The sequence below is a fragment of the Plasmodium brasilianum genome (assembly GCF_023973825.1).
Source record: "Plasmodium brasilianum strain Bolivian I chromosome Unknown PB_00_14, whole genome shotgun sequence".
NCBI classification, from domain to species: domain Eukaryota; phylum Apicomplexa; class Aconoidasida; order Haemosporida; family Plasmodiidae; genus Plasmodium; species Plasmodium brasilianum.
This window is the reverse complement of record NW_027122931.1, coordinates 1-15,120: the sequence shown is the minus strand read 5'-3', so window position 1 is coordinate 15,120 and position 15,120 is coordinate 1. Positions and strand designations below refer to the sequence as shown.

The following is a 15,120-nucleotide window of genomic DNA, read 5'->3' as shown; positions in this document are numbered from 1 at the left end:
AAACAAAATATGTATACATATCAACAAAACAAAATATATTAACTTTCTTTCATTATATAGCAAAGAGCATACATTTATTGATAATTTAAAACTAATAATATATTTTCTTAATAACCTGAAAAAATAATAATTTTGTACTAGAACAAGATATACTATAGAAATCACTTTTTAGTTAGAATAAAAAATATCAAAAAAATTCTATAAAATCATTTGAAATTTTCTATTATATATTAATTTTTATGTACAAGTATAGGGTTTTTATAAAAATGAATCTAAATAGGAAAAAAATATATTTATTATGACATATATATTTAACATAAAAAATACATTATGATAAGAATTCAAATACATTAAAACGTTAAAATTCACTAAAAAGATATGAATGTATTTTATTTTTGTGTGTAAAATATGGCGTGTATATGTAGGAGTAATTGCAAAATTTAGTTAATTATAGTTATTTTTAATAAATATATAAATAACGATATTGCGGATATTACTTCATATAAATTATTTCCTTATAAAAATAAATATATAATCTTATTTACTTATCTTTTCCTGAACTTAATTTTTTCAAATTTTTTAACTTTTTTATGGTAGTATATAATCGCTAATACAAGTGTGGAACCTAATATAATGAAAGGTAAGACATAAATTAGATAAATCATAAAACTGCTTACATAAGATTCAGTTATGATCTTCACAGTCTTACTTTTACCACCATTAGTAGTTACCGTTTTTGTTACTGCTTTTCCCATAGACTTTAAGAAATTACCTAAATAAGAAGTTCTCAGAAATTTATGTAAGTTCTTGAACCAATCAGGTGATAAGAGTTTCAATGCCTTAAACAACCATCTTTTAATTCCGTAAGAACAAGAATAATCCAATATAAGTGATATTAATAACAATACGAATATTAATAGAGGTAAAGCATGTCGTAATCCGTATTTTTTAAGTATTATTTTTTTGTAAACCTTATCACTAATTGTCCTGTTCCTTTTAAGAAAATCAATATAATCCAGCTCTTTGAATATTTTTTTTTCTAAATGGGAATATTTTTTTGTTTCAAATATACAAGTTTTATTTTTCATAGACTGTTTATTATCTTCTTCATCTTTTGATAAAGCTCTATTTGATAGATTCATTTGTCTTGCGACGCCCATTTCGTAATAAGATGTATCATTTTTCTCTCGTATTCCATTATTTGGTAACTGTTGCATTAATCTAACACTTCTTGAAAGTTTATTCTGCGAATTCTTTTCCAATAATCGATAATTTCTTCCATCCATTTTTATACCAAAATTGTGCATTTCTTCCAAATATTTGTTAAACGTATTCTAAAAAATTAAAGCACATATTCGTAATTTAAAAGAAAATTTAATTTCATTCTAACAAAAAGTATTAACAAAAAAAAGCATACAAAATTCATGAATGACACAAATTTATTTTTAAAATATTTTCTTACGAAATCATCATAAAATTGGCAAATAAAAGTTAAAAGGAAAAACGCGACAATTATAATAAATAGAATTAAATTCATTATTGTTTTTTTAAGTCTAATTATTTATATTTTAATATATCCATAAAAGAATAAATTGACATTATTATAATATTAATTTAATGACAATGGAGAATTTTTTATTTATTTTTTTATTATTTTTCATTTATTTCTAAATACATAACACAACATATATAAATATAATTTTTTTTTTTTTTTTGACAATACCAAAAAATAAAAATAGCTTTAAATATATATTATACAATTTCTATCTTAATTTTATTTTTTAAAAGATAATTTTGTTTAAAACAAAAGTATTTTAATGTATTCATAATAATTCAGAATATATTATTAAATTATTTAATAGAATAATTAAATAGTTCTTTCTATTAGATCTTTTAAAAATAAAAAAACATATAAAAGTTCTTTATATTTCTAAATATTGAGATGATGTAGAATATGACGTGTAAATAATATAGAATATGTAGAATATATAACGTATATAATATACGTAATACGCCATTCTCTACATTGAAATGATGACTAATTTTTACAATGTTTTGTTATTATTATTATTCTATAAATATTATATATCAGAAAAGACTATTATTATTGTGTCATTTTATTAATAAAGTTATAATAAGGATAAATATAAAAATCAAAAATTTTGCATAGCATTATATGATATATTAATTATAAAAATATCGTTCTTAAATAGTCCGTAATATATTTAAAATATTGAATCTATAAAATACAACAAAATGTAAAAAACTATTTATATCTTAATGGTATATAAATTATAATTTTTTATTTTTTTAATAATTTTTTAAATTTCTTGTTTTAAATAATATATAGTTTATACTATTTAGCGTAAACAAAATATTTTAAAGCTATATTCTTAATTTATTATTTTATTTTTTATAAAATATATATATATATAAAAGAAATATTAATGTAATCTGATGAACAATATAATAAACTTCAAAAAATAAAGTAATTTTTAAATATATATAATATTATTATTATTATTTTTTCAAAACATAATTAAAAGTACCTTTCCCCCAAATAATTCAGTTCTTAGGCATACGTTTTTACATATGTTAGTCGTAATTTTTTTTTTTTTTATTTTGTCTTCATCAGGAACCATATATAGACAATTTATACTATAATTTCCTTATGTTCTTTCCGTTCGAATATTTTCTTATACATACACCTTACTATACTTTTCTCGATTACCTTATAGTTTTTTCAATAGTAACTTTCCTTTTAATTTATATAAATTCACTTTTTTAAACTAAATTAACTCTTCATTACAATTATCACACTTCAAAAATATATTCACCTTGACAAAGGGTTCTTCAATTATATATATATAAAATTATTTCTGTTCATTATGTTTAGAATAATTCCTTTATGTCTTCCAAAGCATCTGAAAGATTTTAATTTTTATCAATATATTCTATTCTCTTCATATGTTTGATGGGTAAATATAAAAAAATTTTATTTGTTCAACGTATATGCTTTATTAATGCATTCTTTTAATATTATTATATATATCATTACAAATATTTCCGTTGGTATTTTTATTTTACAATTATGTAATTCTTTAAAAACTCATTTATCTTCGAAACTTCCTATAATTGTCGTTAACATACTTTATTGAACTCCGTTACCACTTATATGTATTTGTCTCTTATATATCTTAATCAATTAGTTAAATCATTCATTTAGGATATTATTCCATCATGAGTACTTCCTGAATTATCCATTTTTTTCATGTATATTTTTACATTACTTTTATAAAATGTAAAGGAGTTGTATTTACAGATATTAACGTTCTTTTACGCACATTTATATCTATATGTTTTCTTATTTAATCTTTCTGTGTATTCTTTAAAGTATGTAATTTCCCTTATTTTTTCATGATCATTTTTTTCCATAGTTCGTTTAATATTTGAACAATATATTAATATTCCATAACTAATTTTTTAAATTCAAATTAAACTCACTAAAATATTCATAGTTGTTTTTTTCTTACATTTTGCAAGGAATACTACATATATTTCGAAGAAATGTCTCTTGCTCATCACTAATTTATCATTTTTGTATTTATCTAGTACTTTCATATGTACATCCATATTACGTTATTTGTGCGTTTTTTTTTCCTATATATATTTTTATATTTATATATGGCCATATCTCGATTTCAGCTACTTCTCTAATATCAACAACATGATAAACGTTTGGATATTTTCAAGCTTTTTCAAAAGAACATTATGCACTTATTATTAATAAATTATGATATTTTTATCTTTTTTTAAAATTCTTTATTAATTATAAGAGTAAATAATGAACTTAATAATTTCTGGTTAGATTTTTATTTAGAAGAGGTTTTTTATATAAAGTATTCTATAAGGAGCAAAATTATACAAAAGCTCTTATATTATGTTAAAAGCACTGGAGAATTTTATTTTTATACTTAATAGTATGTAAAAATATACATTTTTTTATTCTTTAACATTTTATATTTAAATAAAAGATACTAATATAGAATAAATAATATACATTTTTATTTTTATAATGTAACCATACCTTAGGGAATAACATATGTACTAAAAAAGTAAATTAGCATTTGTTCTGAAACAATGTGTTAATATAAATTAATTAATTTACAATAAAAGTTTAATTTATATTTTTTAAATAGAAATGTATTAATCATATTTTATGCACTTTCATATAACATATGTCAATCTTTATATAAGTATAATTATCTACATTGTAAATGAAAAAGAAATATTAATACATGAAAAAATATATCAGACAAACCATAAATAATATTATATTAATAATTATTTCATGAGAAAGTATATGATAGGTGATATTTTATACATACGTACATTTAAAAGGAGAAAAATAATGATTATTATGTATCTTTATAAATAATTAGTAAACTTATAAAAAATTTTCAAAGAATCATATGTAAATAATAAAAAATACTAAAATAAAAGAATGAAAATATAAAATTAAAGATTACTAGAGCTTTTAATAAAATGAAAATAATTACTAAAAATGAGCAGCATGAACTATTATAATTTATAGTATACAATTACAAGGACAATTTCTTTTTTTAATTACCATCAATAATTATGCATAATAAAGGGTTTATTGAATTAAGATAAAAACAAAAAATATAATTATTGATATGATTAAAATGCATATTATTAATGAGTTAAGGTAATTCTTAATTTATCCTTATAATCAAAAAGTTATATATTGTAGTTATATAATTACTTAACCAATGTAATTGTAGAAGAGGCATTTTCAACATACCTTTTTTGCTAAAAATAAAAATTCTGTCTTATACGAGAACAAAATACCTATAATTTTTTTTTATTGGTAATATATTTATTCATTAGTTATAAAATTGTTTCTAAGAAATAATAAATGGTAATTGTAGTTAATTCAAAATTTGTATTAATTAAATAAAAAAAATTTTAATTATATCAATGAGATGTTATACGACGGATAAATAAATAATATTAAAAAAAAAAAGAAAAGTATTTCATAAAATGATCTACAAATATCTGAATACAATTAATTCATTAATTTAATATATTAATGATACAAAAAGATAAATTAAAGAGATAGCTCGTTTATATATTAATTTTCAGTATAATATATATTTAAGCTATTTTAACAAAACTGAATTAATTGCAATATTAATAACAATAATAAAATTATAAATTGTTTTATGTCTTGATTTAATTTAAATATTTAAGATCCTCAAGTTATTAAGCATTTATAAATAATTTATTATTAAATGACTGTGTTGATATACATTTATAGCGTGAGTTATACAAAATGCTAAAAAAACTGGCACTTTGAATGATTTTTAAAATAAATATGTTTTGCTGAATATTTCTCAAAAACTGAATTTTGTATAATAAATATTAAGTCTTTTTCTATTAATATATATATATATTTTTTTTTTTTTTTTCCAGTGTACCAATAAACACTCATTTCCTTATGTAGAATATAAGCGAATACACATCTATTTTTAATTAAAAATAGTTAATAAATTTTTTTAAAAACCTGAATAAATAATAAAATTAGACCAAAATAATATATGAAATAATAAGAACAAAAGTTTATTACAAATATATATCATAATACATCCACAAAATTGTTTGAATTGTACAATTATAATTCATTTTGAAGCATAAAACTATATATCCAAAGAAATATAATTTAATATACAAATATATATATTATAACGTAATATTTATCTATGATGCAACATATAATTAAAATACAAGTTCCAAAACAATAAGACATTCAAATAAACAAATAAAAGTAAAACATATATTTCAATTATCATATATTAAAAAGTTCACGTGTACAAGTTCGGTTATAGTACAATAAAAATTATTAAAATTATTTCGTCACATTGAGGAATTCTTTACAGAAAAATATATATTTCTAATTATACCTTTTACTCCGTCATTAATTTAATTTTATTATATTTTTCATTATTTCTTAAGATCTTGTATATTCCAATAATAAGCATAACAGATAATGTAATCATAATTACGCTAAGTAATGCTAAATAAATATAAAATTGTTCATAATTCTTCAACTTATCTAAAGCATTATACAAAGTACCTAATAATGGATTATCTTTAATCTTCTCCCCCACACTACTCCAAAACTCAAAAGTTGGCAATACTGCTAATCCTACTCCAAACAACAAAAAAATAAAAAATTGAGTAACTCCGAAACCGTAACTTCTAAATTTTATTTTTTTTAAAGCTATGTCACAAATTCTTCTATTTCGTTCAACTAAATTATTATAATTTTTCTTTTTTATCCATTTTTTTTCGAAATGGAAATGTTTTCCATCGAACATTCCAGTATCATAATCCACAACTTCTGTATAATATTGCGCCTTATTTAATAAATTTCTATTAAATTTTTTGTTCTTTTCGTTCGCCCATTTTTCACTACTAGATACATAATTTTTTTTGCACCTTTCATTAATTATTGAATCCCCTTTTAAATGCGCCATATTTGAATCCTTATCTAGTTTATATTTTGCTAATAATCGATATTTTCTTATACCTAATTTTCTATCATTATTGTAGTTGTCATAGAAATATTTGTTAAACTTTCCCTAAAAAATTAATGTATTTTTAATTTAAATAATAAATAATTTATGTTATAGAACAGTATTAATAAAAATAATATAGTAAGAATATTTAAAATAAATATTTCCTTATATATTATTTTTTTATTACGTTATTTCTAAGACCACATATCCAAGCTAAACCTATGAAAGCATATATTTTAATAAATAAGAATAACTTAATTGTTTGTTCCATAATAAAGGCCTTTAATATTCTAATATAAAAAATAAGTAAAGAATAACAATACTAATATAATATATTTTTAATAATAAAATGCATTATTACTTTTTATAAATTAAATTTATTAGTCCTTTGTAAATACCTAATAAAATATATTAAGTGTAATTCATTTTATTACAACGACAAAAAAAGTTTTTAGAATATATCATAAATTATTTACCTAATCTTATTTTAATGTAAATGATTTATTCATTAATAAAATAATTTTAGTTCATTGAAAAATATTCAGAAATAAAAAATAAAATAATTATGTAATATAGTGTAGTAATTAAATAATTTTATTATTAAAACCTTTTAAAATAAAAAACGATTTCTAAATATTTATATATAGAGAGTTTATATAGATTATAGATAATATATAACATAGATAATTAATTCATCCTTATAGTAATACAATAATTACTATTTCATAAATGTTACAAATTAATAATTTTTATTTTATATAAGTTATGTTTTTGAAATTTTTTTATTATTTCATGAAATGTATTAATTATTATAATAATAGTAATAATAGATGAATATAACAATATATGACATATTGCTTTGTGTAATTAATATTACCGCCCTCGGTTACTAGGCGAAAATATGTATTAATGTTTGTTTTATAACATATTTTAAAATAATAAATATAATGAATAATATATGATAAAATATATATTTTAAGACTAATTATAGATTCATGTTTTATTATTACGGTATAAATTTTAATTATATATATTTTCATATTACAATTATTAAATTAAAGATTTTTAATTTTACAAACATAATTTTTTTTATTTTATTTATATATATATATATATATTTATGTGTATTTAGATGAAATTTGATTAAAGAAAAGAAAAGTGACGATATACATAAATTATTTTATAAAATTTAATAGCATCAAAATGTTCTTAAGCTAAATATGTATTAGTTTAATTCAATCAAGAATAAAAATACATATTTTTTGATTATTGAATTATTTTATACTAAATTGTTAAGTGATTCGTACGTAGTACAATTAAGCCATTGTAACAAGAATGTAATATATGTATTTAATCTTTCTTTCATTAGTAAAACTCTGTAATAAACAAATTAATAATATTCTACTAACATATCTCCTTGAATTTAAAATTGTACTAACGAAATTTTATAATATCCTTCCTTTGATCATAATCCTAGTACAAAATCCTTATGTATATATATATATCAAATGCATAAAAAATATTATTTCGTAAAATATCATAACTTTATATATTTATAAAGAAAAAAACAATTAATGTTCTTACTACAATTTTCATTAACAAAAAGACCAATATTTCTTTTGTATTTATTTACAAATATTAAATTCAAGATGCTGAGTTTTAGCTGTATTTATGCTAATAAATGTAATTCTTAATATTTTTCTTGGATATGTAATACATTTTCAATAGTATGTACCTCAAGTTTAACAAATTAAATAGTAATATTAATCTTAATTTTATTTTTAAAATTACAATAGAGCAGTTTTAAAAAATTAGAGGTATTTACTGTAAAAAGCTCATAAATAAAATTCACAAAAAATCATATAACCTATCCTTATATAAGTAATCCTTATATACATAATAGAGAGTAATATTTTAATTATAACATTAAATAGCTTATAAAATTAGTAAAATAACTATTAAACATGTATGAACTATATATATATATATATATATCAAATGACTATTGCAATACATTTATATTTTTAAAAGGAAGTGTAGTGTTTGAAAAAATTCTTAGACATTAATATAAATTAATTATATTTTTCCATATATTTAAGTTTCCATTAATTTTCTAGTAAAAGCATAAAGAAAAAATTCATTAAATAACAAATGTATAAATAATCATCTATATATAATGATGTCATAAGTACAAATAAAATTTATCCTTAAAATTTACTTAAATATTATATTATGAATAACTTAATTTCATTATATATATTTTACTCATTTTAACTATATACATGTAGTTTCAGAAAGAAGAAAATAAGTAATTTCTGTATTATGCATTTCAATAATAGACTAACTTTGGTTCAAATATATATTAGCTACATAGTGTCGATAACAAATATTTATATTAATCGTCTATTATAGATATATAAGTAATATTTATTGAAAATAATTAACGTCATATATAATATAACATAAATAATAAGATATAAATCTGAATATAAGTCACTCATTTAATTCAATTATTTTATAAATTATTATATTCTTAAGGAGCTATTAATATTTCATTCTAATAAGTAGAATTATATTAGTACATATGAATATATCCTAAATAAAATATCGAAAAAAAAAAAAAAAAATATATATATATATATATATAATAAAAATATTTTGGCATTTAGTTTTGTAATATGAATTTATCATTATAATTTTTATTTCAAAATAGTGCTTGTTAAAAATATATTAATATAAAAAATAAATATGTAACCAAAAAAAAAAAAAAAAAATTAACAAAAATAATAGTAAAATTTTCTCTATTCTGCTCTATCTTGTAAATGAATTAATTATTTATATACATAATTACATGCCAGAGTTTTTTATATGCAGTCTGCATTAATACATATATACATTTCCTAATGTGCTTATTTTTTGGTGTAGAACATTATAAACATGGGTATCTACGAGTAATTTCACGTCAGAATATTTATACATATATTCATATATAAAGGGTGCTACTTCGATTTAGACTAAATTAAATTTTACATTTGTCTTTATACGTTTGCATTTTTTACATTCTTGTTTCATATTTCCCAGTTCTTACAATAAATGTACAATATAAAAAACCCTCTAAAAAAATTATCTATAAATGTATTCAAAAGTTTACAATTTGGACGCGATATAGAATAGGGATACACTTGAATTATTAATTTTTACAAATTAATTTAAACAACTTCCTGTATAGGTCGATTAATGTATATTTTTGTTCTTAATCGTTTTAATTATTAACAATATTAAGAAAGCATCTCTTTCAATAAACTTCATGCATTGCTGATATTCTCCTTTCGTTCATAAGAATTTTATCATATGTTTTATACTTTCCTATTCATATAAACATACAATTACATGCAAATAACTAAAACGGGAGAACATCAGAAGGTAGTCAGAGACATAACGAGTGAATAAATTTTCAAAACACAACATTTGTATATATATATTTATTTATTTACGTGCTTCCTGTTATGACTTTTCAATATAAACAATCTAACACGCGCAAGAAAAGCTAGTACATGAAAAAAAAAAAAAATATATATAAACATGCTATATGCATACGTAAGCATAGATCTATGAATAATGATATTCGATGAGAATACACAACATGAACGAAATTGGTAACCCATATTTTTTCATTTATTTATATACTTAAAATTACTTAATGACGATAAATACCCTATTCGATATATTTTATTTTAAATGATTTTAATATACTTTGGTGTCTTTATAAATGTATTCTTCTTATGAGATCTTTCGTTCGTTTCACATATGTACGGTACAACATAAAAAAAAATCTACATATATATATATATATATGAAGCTCATCCATCAAAAGGAACTGCAATAATGATTTCATAAAACGAAATAGATAAATGAAGTTGTAAAAAATATATTTTATTTGTTTTATTAGTTATTATTATTTTTATGTACCGTCTGTTTACGCAGGAAAACACGCCTCTATCAACCGTATTATAAATATAGATAAATAATTCAATATATTTTTCAAGTTTAAAAAAAAAAATACGTCTTTTAAAATGTATAAATATACATGTATTAAAATATATAAATGGATACATTACATTATGTAAGTATACATATTTATATATAGGCACGCGCCCATGCGCATTAACATACATGTATGTTCATCGCCAATGTATATATACATGGTATATCATAATAGATGACATATATAAATTTTTTGAAAACAATAGTTATCAACTTTTGTATCTTTAATTCCCAACAAATTATATAATTAATTGCTCAATTTTTCTATTTTTCACCCTTTCATTCATGCTAAGGAAAGAAAAAATAATTTAGGAAAATGTTGTAAAGAGATACACAACCATTTTATTTCTGTCTCCTTTTCATAAAACACTTGTGTGTATATCCATTTTCCTTTTTAGAAAAACATCTTTGTAATTCCTGTTTAAACTTAAAAAAAAACGGAAAAAAAAAATTATCTTAAAATGTCCAACTATACATATACATTGTGTATCAGTATTAATCATATTTTATTATATTTTACCTTTTTTTATTTTACTGGAGCCACTTTTCCATGGCCTTATCAGATAATGTTTATCTCCTTTTTTATTCCTCTTTTTTTAACATAACCTTCTTTCAGGATGATTAATTTATCTTGATAAAGATACAGTTAACCTATAAAAAGAAAGCGTATTATTCATGTACACAGCGATAATTCCCTCAATTCTCATATTTTATATTTATTAGAATTTATGCATTTATATTTCTTTAATATTTAAGACTACAACGAAAAGCAATATATCAAATGCAAAAAATAAAATAAGTATAACAATTAGTATTACGTACTTTAATACAATTATTATAACAGTTCTATCTTATACTTACCATACATTGACTTTTTTACAATTGTAAAGCTAAATTTATAATTTATCATATTTTTAAAAATTTATACACAAGGAAATATTATTACAATTTATTAATATATTATTTTTTTATTTTAATTTTTTACATACTAACTTCAAAAAAAAAGGAAGACAAAAAGTTAGGTTAAAATGAGATAAATGGGAGAAATGAAAATTTGAAATAAAGAAAATTTTAGGGATATATATACATGTACATTTTATATTATATCCTCATTCATACATGTATATACATAAAAAAAGTTCAAAAAAAATGAAATAAAAAAAGATAAAACTCTATATATAAATTGAAGAGACTCCAAAATGAAACAATATGTATATAGTAAAATCAAACAGAAATTAAAATATACACATCGAAGTATATAATAGATATGAGAAAAAATCTAAAAGAACAAGAAAAAATCAATCGTTACTAAATTTTTATTGTAAAATACATAAAAGAAAAAAAGTGAAATTTTTTTTATGTTTATACCTTGTATTATTTGCATATTCTTCAATTTATCGTTATATTTAAAAAAAAAAAAAAACTTATTATAACATTAGAACAATGCTATATATTGACATACAATGTTATTTTATATATAAAACTTTCATTAAAAGAGTGTATTATATGTTGTTTTTTTCATATGGTTATATATGACAGTTCAGTAACTTATATGTCTGTCTATATTAAAATGTAAAAATAAAAAGAAAGAATATTTTTAAAAATTCATAATATATGAATTGAATTCTTATATAATACTCTAATAATACATATGTAATTTGTTCACAGATTTATATTTTATTTATTTATTTATTTATTTATTTATTTATTTATATATTTGTTCTCCTATACTAATTTTTGTATATTGCAATTCTCCATAATTAACAATTAAAAAAGTTCCTTTTAAATATCGTTTACAGCTGTTTTTTAAATAATATACTTTATACGCTTTGCTTAAATTAATGTATTACTTTATTTCGAAATGTCACATTTTTTTAAATTATAATATTATCTAAATTTGAAAAACATCATAGACGAATATAAAATGATTGTGCGTTACTATAGTAATCCTGTTTAAAAGTCAGTGCAACTAGAAATAATAAATATATGTAACTTTGTTTTCATATGATATAAAAATATAATTTTTATATATCAATATCTGTTGACACAAAAGTAACCATAAAAATCATAATCAAAAATAATATTAGACCACATCATTTATAATTACAATAAATAATAATATTTTAATTATAGTATTCTTTGAAATATATATTCTATGAATTAGGTGGAAACGTACAAATAATTACAACAAATATGACTTCTTATGTGTAATGTTCCTTTTCTATAATTTTCATCCTATATTCAATTAAAATAATTATATAAAAATATAGAAATATTCAAATTGTTCTTTGATTTATCCACAGTATCTTATATTTACATGGTTGTCTGTAATAACCTTCGAAGTCTAGTATATAATTATAATTCTGATAATATTATTTTATAGAATATTTGTGTAAAACTCGTAAAATATTTTAAACAGTTTTTATAAATCCATAAATCATTTTTATTATAACATATAATCTAAAAGAATTTTAAATTCATGTATACATCAAATTATTATGAACAATATAACAATAAATATATAGGTTATTTTATGACATAAAAAAAATGAAACAATTGTAATAAATTTCATTTCGATATTTCTTCTCAAATTTTTAAGTAAATAAGTATCGATATTCTCAGTTTTTACATTGCTTTTAATTAAACAATAACCATATAAAATAGAATCGATTCTAATTTAATTATTTATTTTTTTTTAATATAGTTGTAAATGTAAAAGTAAAAAAATACATTATCACAATAATTTATGCCATATATATGCTTATATTATATTCATAGAAAAAGATATTCTATTCAAATAAAAAAACATTTAATGTTAATAATATATATATAAATATATATGTTTTTCATTTAAACAATAATTAGAAATATTTTCTCTCTCACACAGAATTTTCTATATATGATGTTATTATGATCTTTAATATATAAGTATGCATTTATATAAAATGGTAAATTTATGCGTTATTTAAGAGATTCCACGATATATTTTTAAATTTATTCTATTATTGTAACTAAAATATAATTAAAGGTATATTATGAGTTTGATTAGAAAATATGAAAAATCAAATTTAATATGTGAATTGTATTTATTAATTTTACTCAAAAACGGTTGATAGCAGAAACTTATGCTTTAAATTTTTTAACTAAACGGTAAAAAAAAAAATATATTAAATTTTAAATTATACCTTATTTAAAAATATATAAGAAATATAAAAAATATTACACATTCATAAGTTATATATTAAAACAAAATATTCTTTAACATTTATTTTGTTGAAAAATTGTCATTATTTTTTGAAGAAATTATTAATTAATATAAACTTTATTATTATATACATTTTAAATTATTTTAAACAATTTACATCATATATATATGGAAGGAGTGTAAAGAGCACGAATATGTAATTTTTTATTTACAAATAATTACATGTTTTTACAACTGTATATATTTTTTTTCATTATGCTTAATTAAAATTTATATTTTACCCTCATATAATGTATTTTTCTAAATTTACTATTACGAAATAAACATAAAAATAAAACTAAATTTCGACATACTAATTAATAATATCTGATTAAATTCAAATCTTTATTTTAATGATTCAATGACATAGGATATGTGTAAAATTCGTAATATATTTATATAAAAATTTTCAATATAATATATATAAAAATAGTTTTTAAATATTAATTAATAATTCATTTAATCATTATAATAATGCGATATATGCTTTTAACTCTTTAATTGCAAATAATTAATTTTATAAAGATAGTAATCTATTATAGATCATTCATATTATAATATGATATTATTTTTTTTTAAAAGTAAATAACAAAACATGCGTATATACACATGTATCGGAACAAAACACTTTCAGTATATTTCATTAAAAATAAAAAAAATCACGTTAATTTTTACCCAAAAAATAACAAAAAATATTTATAATTTAGTCAATATATAATAGTTTTACTGTGAAATATTGAAAATTAGAATGTACAATATTTTATAATTCAAACATTAACACCCTATTTAAAGACAATTATATAAATTGTCTTATTATATATGAATTATAATATAAAAATATATATTTTTCATAAGAATCCATTGACATAATCACATATATTTACTAGTTCATAATGTATATTTAATAATTCTATAATAATTGCAGAATATACATGTTTAGAAAAAAGAAAAATTTTAAATTCACAAAAAAACAAAGAACATATATTTTAACTGTTGTATCCTAAAAATACCATATGTATATGGATGCAATTATAAAATATAAGAAATTATGGGAATGTTTATTAGGCATATTAATAGGGATGATACATATATCAGTTCATATTGAAGATTACACAAACTAACATATTACTTATTATAGATTTTACCTTTTCCTGAACTTAATTTCTTGATATTTTTTTACTTTTTTATGGTAGTAAAAAATTCCTAATATAATGGTGATACCCAGTATTA

General features: G+C 18.9%; 2 protein-coding genes across 2 annotated transcripts; both read right to left on the bottom strand.

The window, feature by feature from the left end:
- Window positions 1-545: 545 nt before the first annotated feature.
- MKS88_000283 (fam-l protein) lies at window positions 546-2,642 on the bottom strand (the record flags this gene model as incomplete). Its single annotated transcript, XM_067219266.1, has 2 exons — window positions 546-1,334; window positions 2,550-2,642. 2 exons carry the CDS (start codon window positions 2,640-2,642, stop codon window positions 546-548), a joined length of 882 nt encoding a protein of 293 aa, XP_067070387.1.
- A 3,345-nt stretch (window positions 2,643-5,987) lies between these two features.
- Window positions 5,988-6,873, bottom strand: MKS88_000282 (fam-m protein; the record flags this gene model as incomplete). Its single annotated transcript, XM_067219265.1, has 2 exons — window positions 5,988-6,665; window positions 6,790-6,873. The coding sequence occupies 2 exons, from the start codon at window positions 6,871-6,873 to the stop codon at window positions 5,988-5,990; spliced, it is 762 nt and encodes a 253-aa protein (XP_067070386.1).
- Between the last annotated feature and the right edge of the window lie 8,247 nt (window positions 6,874-15,120).